General features: G+C 40.2%; 1 protein-coding gene across 3 annotated transcripts in view; it reads right to left on the reverse strand.

Moving 5' to 3' along the window:
• LOC120528598 overlaps positions 1-26,655 on the reverse strand; it is a 123,905-nt gene that overhangs the window by 35,154 nt on the left and 62,096 nt on the right. For all 3 annotated transcript variants that reach the window (XM_039752776.1, XM_039752774.1, XM_039752775.1), the window contains exon 9: positions 11,064-11,157. In XM_039752776.1, coding sequence (XP_039608710.1) covers positions 11,064-11,157 — 94 coding nt within the window. The remainder of the gene's footprint in view (positions 1-11,063; positions 11,158-26,655) is intronic.

Genomic DNA, 26,655 nt, shown 5'->3' on the forward strand with positions numbered 1-26,655 from the left:
AGTTGTAAAATTTAATCAAGACAACAACCTGGCATGTATGTGAATATTATTCTAAATAACTGTATAATTCTTTTAATGGCGGGGTATAATTTAGAACGTTAAAACATACCGTACATATTTTTTTCATCTAATTGCCAAGCTACGTGTATTATGTGGAACAACAAGTGCCAAATTGTTATTTTTAAAGCTGGCACATAACAAGGAATATTTAGAAAACAACAGGTCACTGTTATTCACTTAGATGGAGTCTTCATGTGTTTTCTCATCCATATATCATTGACACTTGTGTAACACTTTAGTTTATGTACTGCAAAAATGCATCTACGGTATTACGCATTTACTCTTATGTAACAAGACTTTAACAAAGGCTTTTTTGGTCTTCCTAACACTTATAAAACATCAATAGATAGGTTATTCATCTCTGTGCAGTGTGGCATATTGACATGAAGGTAAAATTACTTGTTAATATGAAGGATTCATATACTAAATATGTAATATCAAGAGAAATGTGCCTCCGTTAAGTCACCTCAGACAACTCCAAAGTGAAGTTTTGTTAGTAGGTCACATTGCAGAGATGAATAAACTCTTTACTGATGCTTTGTGTTATAAAGACCCAAAGAAATGTATGTTCAATTTTTATTACATAAGAGTAAATAAGTAATAGATGCATTTTTGCAGTACCTAAGCTAAAGTGTTACTGATATCTGATTGAAAGAAGATAGTTACACAACCAAGTTTTCAATGAATGTACCTCACTAAAAAGCAACTTGCATCCATAAAATACACCAAAGGTAAGATGCTTCTGGTTGCATTGTTTTTCCTTTTAGATCAATATTGTTATAATTTAGGCAACATGATGGCACAACGCTTAGCACTGCAACCTCACCACTACTGGGGAAGACTGGCTTTAAATCCTAGTCTTGCCACTTATATTTTGTCTAGGTATTTCTTTCCATTCCCAAAGATCTATGTGTTAATTGGACTGGCTAATGTAAATGTCCTACCTGTCTTGCAACTGGTGCTGCTGGGAACAGTTCCAGCTTCAAGTGTCCCTTCAACTGGACTAAGCAAGTTATGGAAATAGATGGATAATTATTTGCTTTATTGTATTCTTTTTCATTTTATACTAAGACATATTTAGATTCACATGATAACCCATAAAAAATCTCAATTTCCTGTCTCATTATTTTTGAAAGCAGAATCCACTTGATCCACATATGTGAAAGTGTGGTCATAGATGACTTTAGTTCCTTTGCATTCACATACACAAATCAATGCTTGCTTCATACTGAGGAAGGTCATGAAAATGCTCAAAAAATCAAAAACAGTAATGCAAATAATAATATAAAAAATGCATCAGTATACCTTTCATGTTAATATATGTTAGCATAAGGAATTACCAAGTGTCAGAGGCCAAGAGATACATACACACTTTCACTGCTATGCATATCATCAGTAAATGCACATAAATTAACATTTAACAGCCATATGATCCTAGCCAGATGTTCACACGCACATACATACAAATATATATACATTTTCAAGCCCTCCTAATTCAATATGTCATCACAGGGGGCCAATTAAAAGAAAATCAGTAGTAGGCACATTAATGTTGATAGTGAGCTTTGTTAAATAATGCATACTCAAAGCTGTTATGTCTCCTACCTTAATCATACAGTGAGTTGCTTGTCAACTAGTTGTGAAGGCACTGAAATCTACTACTTTTTCATGGCTACAGCGAAACCATCTATATTCTTGTGAGCAGCTGAGGCATAAAAGAACACAAGAAAAAGTTTTAACCACAACAGGATATGCAGCCCTTTCTTGCTCAGCATTTCCTAACCACCAAATATGTTCAAAATAAAAATATACCAAAATTTTAGAAGTCTGCTTTCAAGTATAATTTCTGGCAACATTTTCTTAGTATTCTTTGTACATTTAATTGCTTAAAAGATAAAATGCTTCTCTATAATGGATCGAATTTTATTTTTAACCAGCTACCATTTGTTCCCTATTGCTCTGGCTGAATGTTTTTCAGGAGTAAGAGATGATATCCACCACTACCATATTTTTTGTTAGTATAATGTATTGGAGGCTTCTTTCATTGTGAATACTCTAGGTTTGAGTAACAATGTACTGCATTAGTCTGCCAAAGTTACACTACATACGAGGTGGTTAAATAAGAAATCTTGCAGCCTCTGTTGCATTATTGAATGTAGAAACTGTAATAGTATCGTTCTAATTTGAAATGTTATGATACCCAGGGTATTATGTATATAGGAGGAGGGTCCTCAGTGTGTATCACTCCAGAAAAATGTTGTTATGTGGGTGTTTTTAAAAGTGCAATGTGCTGTTTTAAAAGGGAAAAGCATAATGAATACCATAAGCAACATTGATGCCTATTATGAAAATGTGGAGCAACCTTCTTTAAAAGAATAGGAGCAGTTTGTCTTGTAGTAGCAAAAGATATTATAGGTGAGAAGAAAGTGTCAGTATTACTCACTGTATTGGCATAAAAAGTGTGGATTGCTTTGTAGACTAATTGCATTAGAGAAATTAGATAAGAAATGTTATGTTGATATTATGCAGCACATTTCTCCAACATTCTGGTTGTCACAGAGCTGTTCTGTTTTCACACAAGGAACCCGGGAAGGGGGGTGGGGCGCAGTGGTTTATTACTTGACTGTACAAGTTTGGAGGATATCTGCAGGATGCACTATGCTCCTGATCTGTGTAGGATTAGGAAACAAACCTACACAAATGTACCTGATAATGGAAGTTAACACTTATTTATAAGAAAGCAATGATGACAGCAGCACTGGACTCCCAGCAATACAGTAGATTGCTAAAAGTAAACAATATTTCACTGCCCTCAAGTAAAGTCACAAACAAAACTAGATGCTGCGGTAAAGCAACTCATAAAGATGACTGCCAGTATAAAGATCAGAACAGGAGTACATGTGGTAAGAAGGGAAACATTGGGTGTGTTTGCAAAGCCAAAAACACAGTGGTGAGAAAGGATACAATGGGACAGAACCCTAAAGACAACACATTAAAAGACTATGCTAAAAACAGATATGCTTACTATGTAAGGAAAGGTAAAATGGTTAGTGATCATTCAAATTCTGAGCTTACAGTCTATAATGTAACACACCCAAAAGAAATTTCATACCTCACTGTAAGGCCACAAATTGATGAACATGCAGAGAAACAAAGCAATGTCTTAAATTTCAAGACTTATAAGGCAATTATTAACTATTTCATTCTTTGTTAGTCAGGTGTTATTTTGACAACAGACATGGAAGAAGCTCTGTGCCTAAAATAACAGCACTTGAAATGTTTTTAAGATGAATAGTAGATAAAACAAAAAAAGACAGGATAAGAAATAAAGCAATCTGAACTGGAAATGCAAACCACTCATGGAAACCATAGAAATAAAATAGCTATAGTGGTATGAGCATATAATAAGGATGAATGAAACAAGATGCCCCAAAAAGGTGTTTGAAATGTAGAGTGAAGAAAAAAAAGACATGTATTTATTATTGTATTTATTTATTATTGTATTGTCTTTGGAACAAGAAGTACTATTAGTCAGCACCACTGAAGGCCATCAGGAGATGTGGGATGATCTAAATTTGTTAATGTTACTGGAAATATGGCTAAAAGAATCAAAGCAACATACTTTGTTAATAATAATTATTTCTTAATAAGTCCAGTGAACAGAATGGAGAGCAAGTTTCTTAATGTGAGGGACTGTGAGCTATTGAATCATCTAAGTCTAACAGTTCTAATTAAAGCAGACCATTTTAGTTTTATTTGATCTTTCATATGAATAATTTGGATAGTCTGTGATGCAAAGGTTAACATTACTGCTACTCACATTTTGTGTTGCCATGTCTTCCCATCATTTTTGTGGATTCTCTCTGGCACTCCAATTTTCTGCTATGTTAGTATATAATTCAAAATTGTCCACTCTGTGTTACTCTTGCCATGAACCTGATGAGCCTGCCAGGAATGTCTCCAGGTCTCCACAGCCATTAGATACAGTATGTATTGGAATCAGTGGGTTAATTAAATGGATGGATAGAGACAATTTCATAATTTGTGCACATAACTATCACAAAAAATGCAGTTGACTCTTGATTTACAAGTTTATGATTTGTGCAGTAACTATATTTTGAATTGTGAAACAAGAAGAACAAAATCACTTTTACACTGTATGTTGTGTTTGGTAAAATATGAGAGCTTTTCTACCACAATCATGTAAAATCTTAGATGTACACCATAATCTGGAATCTTTTATGTCAAGTCAAATTAGAATTTTTAACTAAAACAAAATAACATGGTAAAACTGCTATTTAGAGTTGACTTAGACATCAAGTATGGTTATTCAATAATGTGTAATGAAATGATAACAGGACAACATGAAGGCACAGAAGATACTGTTACAATTTACAGTTATTGGACCCTGGCTAAATTCTCAGCTAGGGCTGGTGAAGTTCTGTGTGGAATTTGAATGTTTTTTTCTTGTTTGTCTGCAGTCCCTCCTCCTTTCCTCTTATAAAGTATACAGCTAAGTTGTTTGTGGAAAGTATTAATTGGCCTGTGTATGCATGTACTTGTGCTGCAATGGACTGATTGCTAGAGTTAGTTCCTTACTACAGTATTTTGTATCTGATACTGCCAGTTTAGTGTCCTGCGCCAAATGACCCTTTACTAGATATTGTTTCAGAAAATTGATGGGTATATGCACAGATGAAATTAAAGTAAAAATGTCAGCCTAAAATATGCAGTAGGTTAAATGTACAAGGATATTAAATCAAAGGACAATAGCCATCCCATTTCAGTACCTGTAATCCAGTTCAAGGTCATTTAGACTGTGTGCTAGTTATCAAATCTTTGGCACCTTAAATGACTATGCAAGTTAAACATACTTAAACTTTTGAAAAGCAGTTCTTCTCTTTATAAAAACACTGCAAAGTCAAATGTAGTTTAAATTGGTTTACAGAAAACTTTAAAGATCAGGGATCCTACTGAGGATGAATTCCAGCTGTTGTAAAGAAATTGGATCAATGAAATGTATTTATCCAACATAAAATCCTTTCAACTAATTAACATGATTTGCTTACAGCATATATTTTAAATAATTTTTGAGAACTATCCATAAAAAAGACATTTATTTATTAGGACAAAGTTTGATTTTAGGCCAGGCAACAATATACAGACAGTATTACTGCTCAAGAATTTCCTAACCAATAAATTCTAATTCTGGATTTTGACGTAAAATGCAGTAGTCACAGTAAAAAAAAAAAAATCCAGATTTTATACTGATATGGAACCTGGATTAAACAATGATGGTACTTTACTGTAAATCATTGCTATGCATGTCTATTGTCACACGTATAGTTTAATAGACAAAATATATTTTCATTGCAAATATACATCCATAACTCCTGAGATTAACTTGAATCCAATTCAGTGCCATCATGGTTGGGTAGAAACAAAGCCCATACTAACCACCATGTACAGCCAGCCTATTCAAATGACAGCCCATAGGCCATATGCAGCCCAGAAACAATCTCTGAGTGGCCCAGCCCATGAGAAAATGAGAAAAACACATTTGACAAGTGTTCAGAAGTTCCTACAGTAGTAGAGACCATGAATTCAATACTCTGTATACCCTAGCAACATTCAATGCAGTGCGTTGTTGTGTGTCCAAGAAGTAGTGGTAGTTATCTGTGATACTGTGATGATCTGTCAAAGTAACCGCTTCTCTGGGGGAATTTCTTACTGCTCTCTTGCCATTCGCTCCCCTCTCACCCCGATCCTGTCACTCAGCTCTCTCTAAGGAGGTGCCCCAACCAAGACTCCACCCTTCACAGCCCATGCTGTAGCACGACATGTCACGATATCAACACACATGTGGTGATTTGAAACAAACCTATGTTCCCTCAGTGTGCCATAGACATATTCATGTGTGTTAGTTACTGTTATCACTTGTTACGGGTTGTGCATGGATAGCTTTGATTTTTTTTTTTAATTCTGTTAAATGCACTTTGCGACTTAACTGGGTCATTTATATTTATTATTTCAAAAGTGGAAAACAAGTATTGCTACTACCTTAGATTCTGTTCAGTTATAGCTTTTTTATTATTTTTTTTTAATGTTTTTGGTGTGCCTTTGTCAGATGTGACCAAATTTAAAAAGGAAAGAATGAATAAAAATTACTTGTTTTTCAATATATTCAATTGTGTTGGTTTAAATTTTGTCATTAACTGCTGCTAAAAATGTCTAACCCAGCTAAATTTCTTGGTTTGAAAATATAGCCCTGGTATATAATATTCATTAGTAAGTTTAAAGAAATATTTAGTCAATCATTTAGTCAAATCACACTCTACAAAGTTTTTATTTATAACTAACAAGATTACATTATCATATCAAATATGCAAAGCGATTGGTTTTAAAAAAAAAAAAGACAACCCAGAACCAGAAAAAGGCACAGTATATAAAATAGAAAAATGCAGTAATTCTTAAATTTATTTTGACTTTAACTTGGACATGTGCAGAGGAGAGATGCTGGGTATATAGGGAAAAGGATGCTAAGAATAGAGTTGCCAGGCAAGAGGAAAACAGGAAGGCCTAAGTGAAGGTTTATGGATGTGGTGAGAGAAGACATGCAGATGATGGGTGTGACAGATCAAGATGATGAGGACAGGATGAGATGGACAAAGATGATCCGCTGTGGCAACCGCAAATGGGAGCAGATTTTGACTTTCACTTCATTGCAGACAGTATGAGATATTTCTTGTTTTTTCTGGTCAGCTTATTTTATTTGTTAATATATATCCATTCCTGCATTTCAGGCCTGCAGCACATTCCAAACAAATTTGGAACAGTAAAGCTTTCACCACTTTGTAATGTCGCCATTCCTTCTCACAACACTTAAATGATGTTTTGGCACCGAGGATACAAAGTGAAGCGTTTCAGGTGTTATTTTGTCCCATTCTTCCCGCAAACACATCTTAAGGTGTGCAAAAGTACAATGCCATCACTGTCGCATTTTTCGTTTCAAAACTCTCCACACATTCTCTATTGGCGACAGGCCAAGACTGTAGGTGGCTCAGTCAAGTACGCATGTCCTCTTCTTCCGCAGTCATGCCTTTGTAATGTGTGCAGAATGTGGTCTTAGTGTCTTGTTGAAAAATGTATGGACATCCTTGGAAAATATGTTGTCTTGAAGGTGGCACACATTCCTCTAAAATCTCAATGTTCTTTTCTGAATGATGCCATCACAGAAGTATATATTACTTTTGCCAAGGGCACCGACACAACCCCATACCATGATACACCCTGTGTTTTGAACTTGTTGCTGATGATAGTCTGGATGGTCCTTTTTGTCTTTTGCAGACGGCATCCTTTTTTTCCAAAAAAAATTCTGGAATACTGATTTGTCTAACCACAATACACATTTCCACTTTGTGATGGTCTATTCCAGCTACGGCCTAAGCCTAGAGAAGTAAATGCTGCTTCTGGACATGGTTAACACATGGCTTCATTTTTGCACAGTATAGTTTTAAGTGGCACTTGTGAATGTAACTCTGTATTGAAGTATTTGACAAAGGTTTGCCAAACTAATCCCTTGGCCTTGTGGTTATATCAGCTATTGATGAGTGATGGTTCTTGATGCTTTGCCGTCTGAGGAATCGGAGATCACGGGTGTTCAGTTTAGGCTTGCATCCTTGCCCTTTACGTACTGGAATTCTACCAGATTACATGAATTGTTTAATGATGTTATGCACTGTAGAGGGAGAAATATGCAAATCCCTTCCAATCTTTCTCTGGGTTACATTGTTTTTACATTTGTTTTTTTATTTCAATAATCTTCTCACAAACTGGAGATCCCCTGCTTATCTTTGCTCCTCAAAGACTCAGCCTTTTGTGGATACTGCTTTTGTACCAAATCATGACTCCAGTCACCTGTTGACATCACCTCTTTCAAATCATATCACTATTTAAGTATTTAACAGTGTTACTGGCCCTAATTTGCATCATCCCAACTATTTTTGGAGTGTGTTGCAGGCCTCAAATAAATGCAGGAATTAATGTTCATTAGCATGAAATACCTTGGGTTCATACTTTCTGCAATGAAATAAAAGTTAAAATAAATTTAAGAATTACTGCTTTTTTTTTTTTTGCATTTTCCATCCTGTCACACCTTTTTCTGATTTGTGGCTTAAAAATTGAATTGTAGATTCAATATAATTATAGTTTAAACTTTAAGAAAGGGTATATGGAGAAAATTAAATGATTTTATAGTAGGACAGATTCGTATATTATGGGTAGAGCTGTCATATCTAGAAGGCCAAGATAGTACAATTATGGTACATAGTGTGATAATGATACAACTGTCTCAGTGGTTATGGATTAATTAAAGGACAATGATTAAAAAGTCTGAAAGAACAACTTCATTCTCTGTTTGGATTCGAAAATGAACATATAGCCTTAGAACTGATCTGTGAAGTAAGTGTTAGAAAGAAACGGAATGCCATGGGTTCAGAGTGTCATAACAGGGCCTTGAAATGATTAAACAAAAAATATCCAAAGAGAAAGTAGAGATTAGTAAATACTGCAAATCCCTGAACAGTATGATCATTCTATACCTATATCATCTATAAAGGGTACAGCTAAAATAAAGCCACGAAAAATCCAAATTTAAAAAATGGGGTTTTAGCAGGGTTTATAAAAAATGTTCCACAGTATTGCCTGGTGTATCTCTATTGGTAAAAAATTTGTGAGTAAGAATATCTTGAGGACTAGTGCTTCTCATTAAGGATATTTCCTGCCATGTGCCAAAAGCAAATCAAGACAGGATATAGCTCCCTGTATTACTGTAATGATAAAGTTGCTCAGGTACAGTATACTGAAGATAATGATCAATTAGATATACGTAAAAACCCTATGGTCTTGTTGTTTTCCACTTCTGTAGGCCCAGTTGCTACTTTGCCAATTACTATTGCGTTGTATTCTGTTTTGTAAGTTTACAGTTTGACTATTGCAGATAAGTAAAGTTCTTATTGAAGTCTTGCTATCCCTGTAAAGTGCATTTTGATGATCCATGTTATTCATTGAGATATATAAAGTAAAGTTTAACTGAAGAGGCCAAATTCTATTTGTTTTAACGAAAATGTGTATGTGTTCGTTGTCACCTTACTGTATACAATACAATGATAAATTTAACATTTTTAAAAGGTCATAGTGTTGAAGTCTCTGATTGCTTAAGTGGTGAACAAACTATTCTTAAAGCTTGTTTACCTCTCTGACTTGCCTTATGCTAGGATGAAACAGAGGATATTGATACTTTGCTGAATGCACACGTTGTTACTTAAGTGCTTTACTGAATCTTTCACTTCCAATCTGTTAAATAAAAACTTCTGAAATAACTGCTTCAGGTAAATGGAAGAAAACTAGTGTTGGAATTTCTGTTGACAAAATATCTTATTATCTTGTCTTTTAATTTAAATGAGGTATTCTGAATTGTAAAGTTGAATTAAACAATAATTAAGCTAAAGTTCTACAAATTCTGGATTTTAAGTTAATTTTAATATATACTAGGGGGCTCTGCGCCCTGCTCACTTCACTCGCCAACCCCCGTGCGGGTCCTACGCGCTAGTCATTTCCCGGATCTGTTGCTTGCAACGAATCGTGCTGTGCTTTTGGATAAACTCTAATATCAACTCTGTCTTTGATATCCCATTCTTTCGAAACTATTATCGCTGACAATTCGTCACATGTTGGTTTATTATATATGCAAGCGTAATCTTTCTGATTCATATAGAAATCCAAGAAAACTCCTTTGTGTTTTTCAGATAAATTTCATGTAACATGCTATACTTTTGGACGTATGGCTTTGTATCCATTATTGGCTGTCGAATTTCTAATACGGCCGATCGTTTAACTCATTCGATTCTATGTTGCATCGCTTCTCCGTGATCATAAATATAAACCACCAAATTGTGTTTTTTTATTTTTAAAATTAAACTTGTAGTAGCTTTAATTGTAGCGGGACCACAGATTCTCATGGCGTATGGTCCTGAATCATGTAAATCTACCTTTTTAGCATTGAATGATGCAAACGTGAACAGTTTATTGTAGATTTGGATATTTTGCCTGTAGTGTTTGTGGATTTCACTTTCACCAAATACCAAATCTTTTATTTCTCGCGGATGTGCCTCTTCATTCGGAAGAAACACTACTATTACCTGATGGCAACATGAATTAGACGATCTACCAGTCTCTGACTTAAACTTTAAAGCCGAAGAATATCTACACACTTCTGTCATATCACCCATGTCCATGTCCATGAATCTCTTTTCGCTGTTCCATTATTTCACCAAGTAATAATTTCCATTTGTTAGCGCTAATGTGATCTTTACTATCAGTTTTTTGAGACTTTCAAATTTTTGTACTTTTATAATCTCTAACCTGCTCTGCATATGTATCACACCAACGTTTGCCAACATTTTTGAACCACTTTACGACGTTCTACTTTGTCTTTTATTTCCGCCCCCTCAAAAATTTATAAGAGCTGAGAGCACAGGAACTGTGTCTAACAATGGCATTCACACGAATGAGAGGTGAGTGGGCGTGGGCGTGGTTAAATCTCTTGGCACAAAGTACTGTCTCGCAGGACTTGAAATTATCTTTTTGAAAAAGTCTCATCTCGTACCAGAATTTTTAAAAATATAATAGAGAGACACTGTTACTATTTACTCACTCGCCTCCTTGAACTGTTCCTGGCTCCTTTTCTTCTAAAGCTGCCCTTTATTTGAGTTGCTATTTTGTAGGCATTTTCTCTTTCAAAATAAAATTGGGAAAAGAGTAGACTAAACTATGCACAGGAAATGAGGCAAGAAGAAGACAAGCATTGTGTTACTACATGTATCTGTTGCTTACTGCTGTAATGACATGCTACGGTATAAAAAAAAAGTATATTTGAAAAGCAGAAAGGAACATTATTCATAACATAATTAAAACAGTTTAACAAAAATGATATTTCTCATTACCTCTAATATAATCTGCTCCATAATAAGGTTAAATATTCTGTTTGTTTGCTCCTCTTGTAGAACTCTGTCAATGGGCTGCTTCTGATTCCAAGAACTTAATAAAAGTAAAATGTCAAGAAAAAATAATTCCAAAAGCTGAGCTTCTCAAGAAACTAATTTCACCAAATATGATCCTCTTATTTCTCAAAAGGCTTCCAAAAATTATACACTTTTTATTTGATGTATTTGGTTTATAAACTGTTCTGGTTACATTAACAAGTGACATGCATTATTCATTATTTGTTTTGTACATAAATAATGCAATCTATCATTTTGCTGCTATATATAGCAAATACATTATTTTTTTCTAAAAATTATTTTATATTGGTAATTCAGGACTTGTGTATGTTGTAGTAAAAAAGACATATTTTGGAAAGTTTGGAAAATTAACCGACAAATTGTAAGGCAATAAAGGAAGATAAAAACAGTATACTGCATATGTATACATCATAGGTGAAACAGGGAGACAGCCAGCAGACCATTTCAGTAAGCACATCTGAGCCGATAAAAGACATTACACTTCACATCCTTTGATCACACTCAAACTTATATCTCTGTCTGTGTTCTTTTGCATGGCTTTAATTTCACATTTCAAAGAAAAACAGAAGAAGCTAAGCAGAGGCAGCCTTAGGGCTTTGCGGGGCCTAGGCCATACTAACACACTGCGAGGCCAGTTACGTTTAACGCTATTACCGGTATGTGTGGACTATATAAACTTGCGCATGAATTTAATAAAAATAATATTAACATACACTGGGTTTTCTCATTACAGTATTCAGCTAAATTATTGCAAGATAACATGCAGACTTTATCAAAATATAATGATATAATCTATTAAAAAAGTGCAATTCATAATTCATGACAATACCACGACAGTGCGAAATGTGATGTGGTGTCATGCAGAAATTAACAGGGCCTCTTCTAGAAAAGTACCCAAATTGCAAGTACAGTATACTCTGAGTCTTGATATACTCTCAGCCTGGGATCACATATTTCTCTAGATCTTAATGAAAGACTAATTATTTAATCTCTCCCTTCATCTTTCAAACAAGCATTTTCTCACTTCCTCTTACCTTTTCTTTTTTAATTTGCCCTGGCTTTGTTCCCTCCTATTACCCTTACATTTACCCACCTTCTGAAGGCTATACAGCTGAAATACGTCCCTGAGTCTTGATACGCAAGCTGTCATAATCATAACTCACACTGATATTATGTCAGCCAGCTATCATTAGCAAAACATATTTTTGTGCATTAATATTCTCACATGTTTATGGCCTACAAATAAAATGTGAGTTTCAGTGTTTCGACAGGAAGTGGGAAATTAACGTAGAGGTATCATCATGAAATCTCTTACTGGTTTCCAGGTTCAAAGACGAAAATCCACTTTTCTTGCCTTCCGAATGGAAAAGTAATTGATGACATCTTCGTAGTCTAATCTGGATTCAATGTGTTTTTCTATAGATAGGAGAAGCCAACCTAGCGACTAATGGGCTATACACCCTTTTTGGGCGATGAAGGTGGAATATGGAATGTTTTCAAAGACGTACATGTAGGGAATTTGACCTTGAAGAGGGATTTTAAAAGGGTTCCTCTTAGAAGCATCTCAAATATATATATATATACACATATACAGTATATTATGGGGTGCCAATTGCAATGATTTTCGGAATATATAAAGACATTCCTGAATATATAAAGTCAAAACTTGAATATATAAAGTCATTCCTGAAAATATAAAGTAATTACTGATTATATAAAGTCAGCGTCAGAATATATAAAGTCATTACCAAATATATAAAGTCAGCGTTGGAATATATAACCTCATTCCTGAATATATAAATTTAAAGTCAGATTATATTGATATTGATTAAAACGACTCAGGCACATTTTTAGTAAACTCAATGAGTTCCTAATACAACGTAATGACATAAATTAACAAAAACATCTTCAGAAAAATATAAAAAAAACACTGTTTAGTTAATTCATTCAAAATGATGTATGTGTCCGGCATTTTGAACACTATATTTATTCTTTTTGTATGGGCGCATTTTTGGACGAACCTCAGAAGCCCGATCAACTCTGAGTGGCTTCTGTTCAAGTTTACCTTTCACTAGTACGAGTGAAATGACAAGCACAAAAATTTTATATATTCGGAAATGACTTTATATATTTAAGTTTTGACTTTATATATTCTGCCGCTGACTTTATATACTCAGGTTTTGGTGTTATATATTCAGAACACTGACTTCATATAGTTATAAAATTATTATATTTGCCTGTTTGCCACCCCATAATATATGTGTGTGTTTATATTTTATATATATACTAGCAAAATACCAGCTTCACAGCGGCGAAGTACTGCCTTAAAATTTTTATTAAGAAGAAAATTAAACCTTTTTACACTGAGGGAAAATATATCAATAATTATTTGTTAAGGATCTCTTTGTATACCACACTGTTAGTTCGGCCCTCCGGTTGTAATATGACCAAGCTGTGCGCTGAGCTTACTCTTAAGCATGCAACGTACAGTTGGCCATGTGAAAAGTAATCTTGTTTCAAATCTCACAGCTTGGATTGCTGCTGGCATAATCAGTTTGAGTTTCATGGTTTGTTTCAATTACGACAGTATTTGCAGGATTTGTGTTGAAGTGACATTCGGCATCTGTCAAGCGTTGTAAGCATACAACCGGTTTTATTGATAACTTCACATCCAGCTTTTGAGAGTTTAAACATTCATAAACATCAAAGTGTCCACTACTGAAATCGTCACCTGTGAATCTAAGATGTTTAAGAGGCATTGGCAGTTGTCCAAAGGTGTAAAATATTTAGCCATTTCGGTACACTTGAAAGCGACAACCGAACAATTCAGCGGCAGCCATCAACTCACTTGCAGAACCATAGATGAAGGTGTCACACACGTGTGCATGGGAAGCAGCTGAAGGGCTTAGTAAATACTGTTTATACATCTGCCCAGGGGGGGCGGGGTGCACTGACGCTCTTTCTGAGTTCTCTGCAGGTCTTACCGGAAATCCCACCAGGAGCCGCCATTTCCAGGAAGGACACATCACTTCCGGTTCCGGCCCCAAGAATGAGGTCACTTCCGGTTCCGGCCCCAAGGATGATGTCACTTCCAGTTCCGGCCCAGAGGACGACATCATTTCCGCCCTCTGTGCTATAAAGCTCACTGCCTTTGCTTAGGCAGGCAGTTCTGTTTTGGACTCTGTTGTGTAAACAACTGTTAACAATGCCTCAAAGACTTTTGCAGCCGGGAAACCGTAATAAACGGGTGGCTGCCCCAAACCTTTCCACGTCTCTGGTCTCCACTTATTACAGTGGCGTAGTCGGCAGGATGGTGTCCCCGATGAACCCGGGACACGAACTATCACGGAACCAGGTGGGTGAGTACGGGGCGAGTTTGGGCGGGAGTGCGCCAGAGGGTCAGGAAGGGCGGTGCAGGCTCTGCTCCATGAGCATAACCGGTGGGGACCACCCATCTCGTGGAGAACGTAGGGGACCCACAGGCGTGGGCTGGCTTCTGGGGAACACACGAGTGGCTCAGTATGCTCTCCTTGGCAGGAAAGCCGAGCTGCCCATCGGGACCAAGGTCCCAGTTAGCGATGGGTTGTCCCCAGGCCGGCAGGTGAAGGAAATCATAAACTGGGAGTTTAACCCAAGCAAAGGGCTGTCAGAGCAGGCTATGGCTCTCTGGCAACAGGTGGGTGAGTGGCTACGGCCATTGAGTTAACCCCTTACAAATAGTGCAGCAAGTGGCCTGTTTTCTGCTGCTAAAAAGACTACCCCAGGAATTTGCCCAGCCGGCCTGGGGCGAATTCCATTCTATGGACGAGCTGCTGCAGCTCTTGCAACCCAGAGGCCGGCTGTGAAACCTGGGAGGGCAGAACAGCCGCTCTGTGGACTACCGGGAGCTATGTCCCACTAAAGCAGTCCCTTCCACGCATTCCAGAGCTTGTTCGAAGTCGCGGGCCGTCTGGCTTGCGACCTGTCGAGGAACAAGGCGGACCGTAGGGGACAATGGCGGGGTTGTTTTTTTGCCCTTAGTAATACCCTGGCGGTTAAACATACTGGGGAGGTTCTTTTTAATGGACATAAGATAACAGCGCTGTTGATTCCGGCAGTAGCGTGTCTGTCGTTGCTCGCCGTTTTATTCTACCGCAACAGTGGATTAAAAAGAAGACCAGTCTAAAATGTATACGGAGATATCCGCACATACAATACCGCCCGGTGTTACGTATGTCTCGGAGGAACCCTTCGACAGCTTACCGTGGCGGTGCATCCGGATCCTCCGTTCCCGTAATCCTCGGGCGAGACTGGTCTGATAGTAACGCGGTAGTTTAGAAAGCATTCCCCGAAAAACTTATGGCCTCGTTATAGATGACAACGATTCATCTCAAGTTGCTTCCACACCGTGTAATCAGCCGACAGGGAGTGGGGCGGTAGGCCAAGAGAGTGACGAAGACACTCCCGGACCGTCGCGGGCTACTACGTCATCCACTAGCGCCCCGGCAGCGAGGAGGAATCTCCGCCCCTTGAGGTCAGACCGGACCCGCTCTCTGAGTTGCACTTTCAGTTTAGAGCGACGCCGGCTTCTTTCAAGAGAACAGTGGAATGGCGACTCTCTGAAACACATAAAGAATGCAGTGGTTCTCGTTAGCGCCAACGCACGCGCATTTGCCCATGCCACAGGGACCTCACTTTGTCGTTGATAATGATTTGTTGTATCGGGTCGCTGAACATGAGGGAAGGTCCGAAGTTGTTGCTAATCCCGCGGACCTACGGCGGCAGGTTTGCGAGTTAGCACACTCCACCTTCTTGGAGGCCATCTCGGCTCCGATAAAACATTAGAGCGAATTAAGCTCCGTTTTTCTGGCGGGGATTAATGAGGAGGTTAGCGCTTTTGCATTTCCTGTCCGGAATGTCAACTGCGGCAAATTCCTAGGAGGACCGTGCTCCTCTGGTTCCCCTTCCCCTTATTGGCGTTCCTTTGATAGGATTGGGGTTGACATAGTAGGACCCTAGAACCCTCAGCCGAGGATATAAATATATACTCGTCCTCGTGGATTATGCTACCCGATTCCCTGAAGCCGTTCCGTTGCTCGGCTACCACAAAAATATTGCACGGAACTAGTAGGAGTCTTTTCGCGGTAGGCATTCCTAGAAGTCCTGACGGACCAAGGAACGCCTTTACCTCGGAAGCGTTCAAGGAGACTGCCAAGTTACTGAAAATAAAGCATTTAAAGACCTCGGTGTATCATCCTCAAACCGATGGCCTAGTGGAGAGATTTAACCAAACTCTCAAGCAAATGCTACGTAAGGTAGTCAGCAAGGATGGGAGGATTGGGACCAACTCCTCCCCTTGTCCTCTTTGCCTACGGGAAGTTCCTCAAGCCTCTACGGTGTTCTCTCCATTTGAATTACTATACGGAAGACAGCCCCGGGGCTTATTAGATATTTTAAAAGAGGGCTGGGAAGGGGAGGCACAGCCCTCCACTAATATTTTGGATATATCCCAATTGCGCGATAGATTTGATGCAATAAGACCGATTCTAAAAGTCATATAGAGGAGGCACAATCAGCACAGGCCCGCCTGTATGACCGTGGCACGACTCTCCGGGAGTTCCAACCGGGGGATCGCGTCATGGTATTGGTTCCTACTTCACACTCTAAACTGCTCGCACATTGGCTAGGCCCCTCTGAAATTAAGGAGAGGAAGGGATTGGTTGACTATTTGGTGAAACAGCCCAATCGCCGACCAGCTGAGCGAATATATCATGTAAACCTGCTGAAACCGTGGAAGGAGAGGGATCCCGATCCCTCCTCCGGACAGCCCTGCTCTCTTCTTGCGAAGTAAGTTCCCTTAATTTGTGAACAGCTATCTCCCAGACAGAGACAGGAGCTCAAGCAGCTATCCGCTCGTCCCAGAGGTGGTAAGTGAACAACCAGGTCGGACCTCTCTGATTGCGCATGACATATTGACTGACCGGGGTGATCGTCCGTGGCGACCCTACAGACTCCGGAGGCAAAGAAAGTAGAAGTGGAACTGGAAATCAAGCGAATGCTGGCACTAGGAGTGTCGAGGAAAGTAGTAGTCCCTGGTCCAGTCCCATCGTCTTGATTGCTAAGCCTGGCGGCAGTTGGAGGTTTTGCAATGACTTCCGTCGGCTCAACCAAGTTTCCGATTTGATGCTTATCCCATGCCTCGCGTGGATGACCTCCTCGAGACTGGGACCAGCCAAATTCTTGACTACACTTGACATGACAAAGGGGTACTGGCAGGTTCCTTTAGCGAGTCCGAAGGAAAAACCGCGTTTAGCACTCCTAGCGGACACTGGCAGTATCGTGTCCTTCCATTCGGGTTACACGGGCCCTGCGACTTTTCAGCGTCTGGTGGACAAAGTGCTCGGCCCCATAACTCGTTCTGTGCTGCCTATCTGGATGGCGTTGTCATCTATTCCAGCACCTGGAAGGAACACATACAGCAGGTCACAGCAGTATTACGGACATTGGGAGAGGCGGGCTCGATCAACCCCAAGAAATGTTTCTTGGGATTGAGAGAAGCCAAATATTTGGGCTACCTAGTGGGCGGGGTACTGTGAGGCCACAGTGTTCCAAGTTGCAAGCCATAATGGCCTGGCCCGTCCAAAACCAAGCGGCAAGTCCAATCCTTTCGGTTTGGCGGGTACTACCGCCGGTTTGTGCCTCGCTTCTCGAGAGCGGCGCCCTTGACCGACTTGACAAAGAAAAGAGCTCCTAATACGGTGGTATGGTCTGATAAGCGGGGCTGCATTCAGTGACTTAAAAGGGCTCTGACTTCAGCACCTATCTTGATCTCCCCTAACTTCTCTCTCCTTTTATCCTCCAGGCGGACGCCGGACACAGGCTTGGGTGCCGTGTTGAGCCAAAGCGTCGGCGGTGTTGAACACCCGTTATGTACCTGAGCGGAAACTGTTGGACAGGGAGACCAGGTGCGCGCGGTGGAGAAAGAGGCTCTGGCGATCAAATGAGCGGTAACTCAGCTGCGGTACTACCTCTTGGGTCGCGTGTTCACTCTGGTGACGGATCATGCACCTCTGAAGTGGATGGCCCTTCACAGGAGTGAATCCAGCGGGTCACGAGGTGGTTTCTTGACCTGCAGCAGTACAAGTATACGCTCGTTCATCGACAGGGGTCTCTTCATGCCAACGCCGATGCCCTCTCCCGGGCCCACGACCTCTCGGTGCAGGTCGCCCGACCCGGCGGGTCTGGGCTGAGGGGAGTCTTGTCACCTGCGTGTGCATGGGAAGCAGCTGAAGGGCTTAGAAATACTGTTTATACATCTGCCCAGGGGCGGGTGCACTGGCGCTCTTTCTGAGTTCTCTGCAGGTCTTACCGGAAATCCCACCAGGAGCCGCCATTTCCAGGAAGGACACATCACTTCCGGTTCCGGCCCCAAGAATGAGGTCACTTCCGGTTCCGGCCCCAAGGATGATGTCACTTCCAGTTCCGGCCCAGAGGGCGACATCATTTCCGCCCTCTGTGCTATAAAGCTCACTGCCTTTGCTTAGGCAGGCAGTTCTGTTTTGGACTCTGTTGTGTAAACAACTGTTAACAATGCCTCAAAGACTTTTGCAGCCGGGAAACCGTAATAAACGGGTGGCTGCCCCAAACCTTTCCACGTCTCTGGTCTCCACTTATTACAAAGGGCTTAAGCATTTCACTCTTATAGTGCTCCTGTGCAGTATAATTATCTCCTGTACCGTCATCAGTCCACACCTTGAACCTGTCCCAGTCATTCAATGCATAAGACACAATGTTCATCCGGATATCAAGAGTGAGCCTGCAATATGTAACAAAGAGATTGGAAAAGGCAGGTGCCATTTCCAGGCATGGAAACCACTCGGTAAATGACAGTTCTTTTATCGATGGTGATCACCTCGATAGACATGTTAATGGGGAATGGGTTGGAATGATAAAGGAAATGGGTACCTGAACAATGTAAAGTAAGTCTAAAATACCTACACAATAACTATAATGCGTAATAAACAAACAATTTCTAACTATCTATCTATCTTATCTATCTATCTATCTAAATCAGGGAGAAGCCATGGATTAAATAAGAAGGCTGTAGTTATCAGCAGGGAGACGTGAATCCCGTGGCGAAGCAAGGAAGGGAATGTAGAGACTGGAGCGACGGACGGCCTTATATAGGCAGGCAGACAACAACATGGGAGGCGTTGGGATGAGGGACCCAATGCTGCCTCACACGGTGACCGAGCTGCAGGCTATGGACGTATATATGTACGTAAGTAGGATTTAGTTAGTGTTGGGAACCCGCATACCAAATTTCTAGAAGATGGGCCCATAAGTAACAAAGACCGTTGAAAAGTTCAATATGGCGGCCGACAGTGGCATCATACAACCGAAATAAGTACCAAATTTCAGCCTTCTACCTACACGGGAAGTTGTAGAATTAGTGACGTTGGAAAGTTCAATATAGCGGCTGACAGTGGCATCATACCACCGAAATAAGTACGTACATTGGTTTCGGTTAGCGCGGGGAAGCCGCCTACCAAATTTCGTGAAGATGGGGCCATGAATAAGAAAGTTCAACATGGCGGACATTGTTGACCGTTAGGACCGTTACGCGTAGAATTTTGAAATGAAACCTGCTTAACTTTTGTAAGTAAGTTGTAAGGAATGAGCCAGCCAAATTTCAGCCTTCTACCTACACGGGAAGTTGGAGAATTAGTGATGTTTGAAAGTTCAATATGGCGGCTGACAGTGGCGTAATACCACCAAAATAAGTACGTACATTGGTTTCAGTTAGCGCAGGGAAGCCGCCTTCCAAATTTCGTGAAGATGGGGCCATGAATAAGAAAGTTCAACATGGCGGACATTGTTGACCGTTACGACCGTTACGCATAGAATTTCGAAATGAAACCTGCTTAACTTTTGTAAGTAAGCTGTAAGGAATGAGCCTGCCAAATTTCAGCCTTCTACCTACATGGGAAGTTGGAGAATTAGTGATGTTGGAAAGTTCAATATGGCGGCTGACAGTGGCGTAATACCACCAAAATAAGTACGTACATTGGTTTCAGTTAGCGCAGGGAAGCCGCCTTCCAAATTTCGTGAAGATGGGGCCATGAATAAGAAAGTTCAACATGGCGGACGTTGTTGACCGTTACGACCGTTACGCGTAGAATTTCGAAATGAAACCTGCTTAACTTTTGTAAGTAAGCTGTATGGAATGAGCCTGCCAAATTTCAGCCTTCTATCTACACGGGAAGTTGGAGAATTAGTGATGTTGGAAAGTTCAATATGGCGGCCGACAGTGGCGTCATACCATCGAAAAAAGTACGTACATCGGTTTCGGTTAGCGCAGGGAAGCCGCCTACCAAATTTCGTGAAGATGGGGAAATAAATAAGAAAGTTCAACATGGCGGATGTTGTCGACCGTTATCGACCGTTACGTGTAGAATTTCGAAATGAAACCTGCTTAACTTTTGTAAGTAAGCTGTAAGGAATAAGCCTGCCAAATTTCAGCCTTCTACCTACACGGGAAGTTGGAGAATTAGTGATGAGTCAGTGAGTGAGTGAGTCAGTGAGGGCTTTGCCTTTTATTAATATACTAGCAAAATACCCGCGCTTCGCAGCGGAGAAGTAGTGTGTTAAAGAAGCAATGAAAAGAAAAGTAAACATTTTGAAAATAACGTAACATGATTGTGAATGTAATTGTTTTGTCACTGTTGTGAGTGATGAGTGTTGTTGTCATATATATATATATATATATATATATATATATATATATATATATATATATATATATATATATATATATATATATACTGCTCAAAAGAATTAAAGGAACACTTTTAATCAGAGTATAGCATAAAGTCAATGAAACTTATGGGATATTAATCTGGTCAGTTAAGTTGCAGAGGGGGTTGTTAATCAGTTTCAGCTGCTGTGGTGTTAATGAAATTAACAGCAGATGCACTAGAGGGGCAACAATGAGATGACCCCCAAAACAGGAATGGTTTAACAGGTGGAGGCCACTGACATTTTCCCTCCTCATCTTTTCTGACTGTTTCTTCACTAGTTTTGCATTTGGCTACAGTCAGTGTCACTACTGGTAGCATGAGGCGATACCTGGACCCTACAGAGGTTGCACAGGTAGTCCAACTTCTCCAGGATGGCACATCAATACGTGTCATTGCCAGAAGGTTTGCTGTGTCTCCCTGCACAGTCTCAAGGGCATGGAGGAGATTCTAGGAGACAAGCAGTTACTCTAGGAGAGCTGGAGAGGGCCATAGACGGTCCATAACCCATCAGCAGGACCAGTATCTGCTCCTTTGGGCAAGGAGTAACAGGATGAGCACTGCCACAGCCCTAAAAAATGACCTCCAGCAGGCCACTAGTGTGAATGTCTCTGACCAAACAACCAGAAAGACTTCACGAGGGTGACCCAAGGGCCCCATGTCCTCTAATGGGCCCTGAGCTCACTGCCCAGCAGCATGCAGCTCGATTGGCATTCGCCATAGAATAACAGAATTGGCAGATGCACCACTGGTGCCCTGTGTTTTTTACAGATGAGAGCAGGTTAACCCTAAGCACGTGACAGAAGTGAAAGGGTCTGAAGAAGCCATGGAGAACATTATGCTGCCTGTAACATCATTCAGCATGAGCAGTTTGGTGGTGGGTTAATGATTGTCTGGGGAGGCATATCCATGGAGGGTCACACAGACCGCTACAGGCTTGACAAAGGCACCTTGGCTGCCATTAGGTATCAGGATGAAATCCTTGGACCCACTGTCAGACCCTATGCTGGGACAGTGGCTCCTGGTGCACGACAATTCCTGGCCTCATGTGGTGAAAGTATGCAGGCAGTTCCTGGAGGATGAAGGAATTGATACCATTGACTGGCCACCACACTTTCCTGACCTAAATCCAATAGAACACCTCTGGGACATTATGTTTTGGTCCATCCAATGCCACCAGGTTGCACCTCAGACTGTCCAGGAGCTCAGTGATGCCCTGGTCCAGATCTGGGAGGAGATCCCCCACAACACCATCTGTCATCTCATTAGAAGCATGCACCGATGTTGTCAGGCATGTATACAAGAACACAGGGGCCATACAAAGTGCTGCATAAATTTTGAGTTGCTGCAATTAAATTTTGGCAAAATGGACTAGCCTGCCACATAATTTTTTCACTCTGATTTTTGGGCGTCTTTGAATTCAGGGCTCTGTAGGTTGATCATTTTCATTTCCATCAAACGATGTGGCATCCTTTCGCTCCTAACACATTACCCAGTCTATATCAGTATAGATATCCAGGAGGATTTCTTTTCCCATTGAGATCTGATGTGTTTTCAAAGTGTTCCTTTAATTTTTTGAGCAGTTTATATATATATACACATATATATACACATATATAAATACATATATATATACTGTATCTACATATATACACATACATATACATACACACATACATACATACATACACACATATATACACACAAATACATATATATATATACATACACACACACACACATATATAAACATATATATATATACATATACATACATATCTACATATATACACACACAGCTATTTCGTATCAGTGCAATACGCTGCTTGTTAAAACTCCCGCTCTTACGTGCAAGTCTGCGTGGATATTATGAACTATCGTATTTGTTCAAGTTCTATTTAAATTTTAAATAGAAGGAATTTTTATTTAGTCGACAGAAATATCTTTGGTAGGAATGGTAAAAACAGACAGGAATATTATTCCTGAATAAATCAACTCAAACCTTAAACAACTTATAATATTTTGCTCTCCATAAAAATATATCCTGTCTAAATGATACAAGTTAGAAATAAAGTAAACCTTAAAAGAACAAACATTCAAATTTCTTTTTACTCTTATGTAATTTTATATAAAAAATAAAGTTAGATTTTAAATATCCCAAAAGATTTTGCTCTCCATAAAAATATATCCTGTCAAAATTATACAAATTCAAATATGAACATGCTGCATAACAAAACCTGGAAATATAAATAAAATGTGTTCCTTTCAGCAATAACAAATCAAATCATTCAGTTGTCTTTGCTCATATGTCATTTTAGAGCTGGACGCCTGGCATCTTTTTTTGGCCACAGGTTCGTTTCTGTTTGGTGTGAGGTTCTGTGTTGTGGAGATTCTCAGGATGGATTGCAGGTGCTCATCAGTGAGGCGACTCCTGTGTGCTGTTTTGTTAGTCTTTATCACTGAGAAGAGCTTCTCACACAGATATGTGGTGCCAAACATGCACAAGGTTCGAGCCGCATGTAGACGGACTTTTTTTGTTCTTCAAAGTCACCTAAGCTCCGTGCAAACTCAGTGCGCAGTGCGCTCAGTTTATCAGCAAAGTGCGTATTTGGGAACACCGTAGTGACGACTTGGTTTAACATTACTTGGCAACAGGGAAAGTGGGGCAAGGTGCATTTGTGTCTCTCATAAAAGCAGCTTCACTTGAAATCACTTTGTGATTGTGCACGGGTAAAAACGTCCGCTGAAGTGTCAGATTCTTATTTAATTCTTCTGCTTTCTGTATCTTCTGCATTGCATTCAGGTCTTTCAGCCTCACTGATGAGCACCTGCAATCCATCCTGAGAATCTCCACAACACAGAACTCCCTGATGTTTTGTCTCATAGTGCCGTCTTAGATTAAATTCTGTAATTACAGCCACATTAGCTCCACAAATGAGACACACGGGTTCAGTAAACATATACTCAGCCTCCCATTGGTTTTTAAAGGCTCTATTTTCAGAATCAACTTTTCTCTTCAGCATCGTGTGAGCTAGCTTCGCAATAACTTGCAGCATCATAAGCTAGACTTGATTAACGCGGTAAGTGTTCGGCAAGGCAGCTGAAGCGCTGCATTATGGGATCTGTAGTTTATTGTGTTACCAGCGTTTCATATACCCGGGCTTTAATAACAATACTACAGTATATAAAATGATCTTGCGGGCCGGATATAATTACACGCTGGCCAGATGTGGCCGCCCTTGAGTTTGACACATATGGACTAAATAGAACTTGAAAAGATATATTTTTTCAAATGTGATCGCGCAATTCAGATAGAGTTGACGCCACTACAGCCTGCATGCCTCAATAAGTCATCCTCCCTCGCTCTTACTTTTTACCGTTCATCTAATGAATACACTGAGTATGGCTTTACCAAAACAATCATTGATGGCAAATAAAGTATCCATTATTCGAGTATGTAGATCGGGATATATATATACATATATATACCCGCATATCGCAGCGGAGAAGTAGTGTGTTAAAAAAGCTTGAAAAAGAAAAGGGAACATTTTAAAAATAACGTAACATGACTGTCAATATACAGTATTTGTTTTGTGAGTGTTACTGAGTGTTGCTGTCATCAAGGATTTGATTATCATTATTTCTTTCAATCAGGTTCGTATTTGTAGGATGTGTTGTGTTCAAGTTACATTCCGTGTTTGTCAATCGTTGTAAAGATGAGTGGTTTCATTCATCGATTCGTTTCTTACTGCATCAATAAACAGCTCGTCTTCTTGTTTATCTGAGACCTGACACACTGCATGCACGGGTTTTTTTTTCACACTGTCTTCCTTTAGCGGGACATTGACTTTTTCCACCGTGTGCTTTGTTTCCGCAGTAGCTGGATTTATGAATATGCTTGTATGTATCAGACGCTTCATATTTTTTGCTGCCTTTTCAATTGTGTAATTCGGTGTTTGTTCAGCGCTCTTTGCAACTGTTGCTTTTGGCTGTGCACTGCGTCAGTTCACGTGAGCCACTCGGTGTACATGCATCGAAGTTTCCCAGCTGTGCTGGTGCCATCTAGTGCTATGTCCATGGCTGTATTTAATGTTACCTTAGTCCTGGCGCTTAAAACTTTCTCTCGCAGTTTCGCTGAGTTTGTGCCACCCTGACCATCTCATCTTCCTCTGCAAAAGAACAGTCCTTCACCCGTGAATATTTAGTGGGAGTTTGCTATTGGATTGCCGCTGACGGACGGCCTTATATGGGCAGGCACTAAATTACAAACGCCAGCGGCAGCCTGTCTATGAACTTAAAGTGTAGGTTTACATCGTGCTTTGTTTCCGAAGTAGCAGAACTCATGAATACGGTTGTATATGTCACTCGCTCGCTTCTTATTGTTTTGCTGCCTTCTCAATTATATAATGCATGTTTTCTTCAGCGCTTTTTAGAGGTCTTCCTGGTTTTCTATGTACTGCGTGATTACGTGGGAGGCGTGATGATGTCACACGAAACTCCGCCCCCACGGCGTTCAAGCTCATCTCCATTACAGTAAATGGAGAAAACAGCTTCCAGTTATGACCATTACGTGTAGAACTGAAATGAAACCTGCCCAACTTTGTAAGGAAGCTGTAAGGAATGAACCTGCCAAATTTCAGCCTTCCACCCACACGGTAAGTTGGAGAGTTAGTGATGAGTCAGTGAGTGAGTGAGTGAGGGCTTTGCCTTTTATTAGTATATATATATATATATATATATATATATATATATATATATATATATAGTGTGGAAGCGGGCCCGGACACGGACAGGCAGACACATTGACATCAGCCAAGACACGTTTATTATACATTATTTACAGGTCACAAGTGCACCACAAACCCCCAATGTCCAGGCCAACTCAAATGCCTTACTCTTCAGGCCGCCTCCTTGCCTCTCCTCCCGAGCTCCGTCCTTCTTCCACCAGACTCTCGCTGCTCAATGGAGGGACGTGGCCCCTTTTATCCTCACCCGGATGTGCTCCAGGTGCTCCCCAGCAATCTTCCACCGGCACTACCCAGTGTGGCGGAAGTGCCGGCTGCGCACCCGGAAGCACTCTGGGTGTCCCCGGCGTCCCGACTGGGTCGCCCTGCCAGCCACCTGCGACTATATATATATATATATATATATATATATATACACAGTATATATATACTAATAAAAGGCAAAGCCCTCACTCACTCACTCACTGACTCATCACTAATTCTCCAACTTCCCGTGTAGGTAGAAGGCTGAAATTTGGCAGGCTCATTCCTTACAGCTTACTTACAAAAGTTGGGCAGGTTTCATTTCGAAATTCTACGCCTAATGGTCATAACTGGAAGGAATTTTTCTCCATTAACTGTAATGGAGTTGAGCTGGAATGACGTGGGGGGGCGGAGTTTCGTGTGACATCATCACGCCTCCCACGTAATCACGTGAACTGATTGTCAGCGCGAGTGCGTAGAAAACCAGGAAGACCTCCAAAAGCGCTTAAGAAAACATGCATTATATAATTGAGAAGGCAGCGAAAAACAATAAGAAGCGAGCGAGTGACATATACTACCATATTCATGAGTGTTGCTGCCTCGGAAAGAAAGAAAGGTGTAAACCTAAACTTTAAATTAAGTTCATAGACAGGCTACGCTGGCGTTTCACATGCCCACAGGTAATGCGGGATACAAGTTTAATGAGAGGGGCGAGGATATAAGCGAGAGTTTTGATCACTTTGTAACTAA

Source organism: Polypterus senegalus, chromosome 4, assembly GCF_016835505.1.
Source record: "Polypterus senegalus isolate Bchr_013 chromosome 4, ASM1683550v1, whole genome shotgun sequence".
In the NCBI taxonomy this organism is placed as follows: Eukaryota; Metazoa; Chordata; class Cladistia; order Polypteriformes; family Polypteridae; genus Polypterus; species Polypterus senegalus.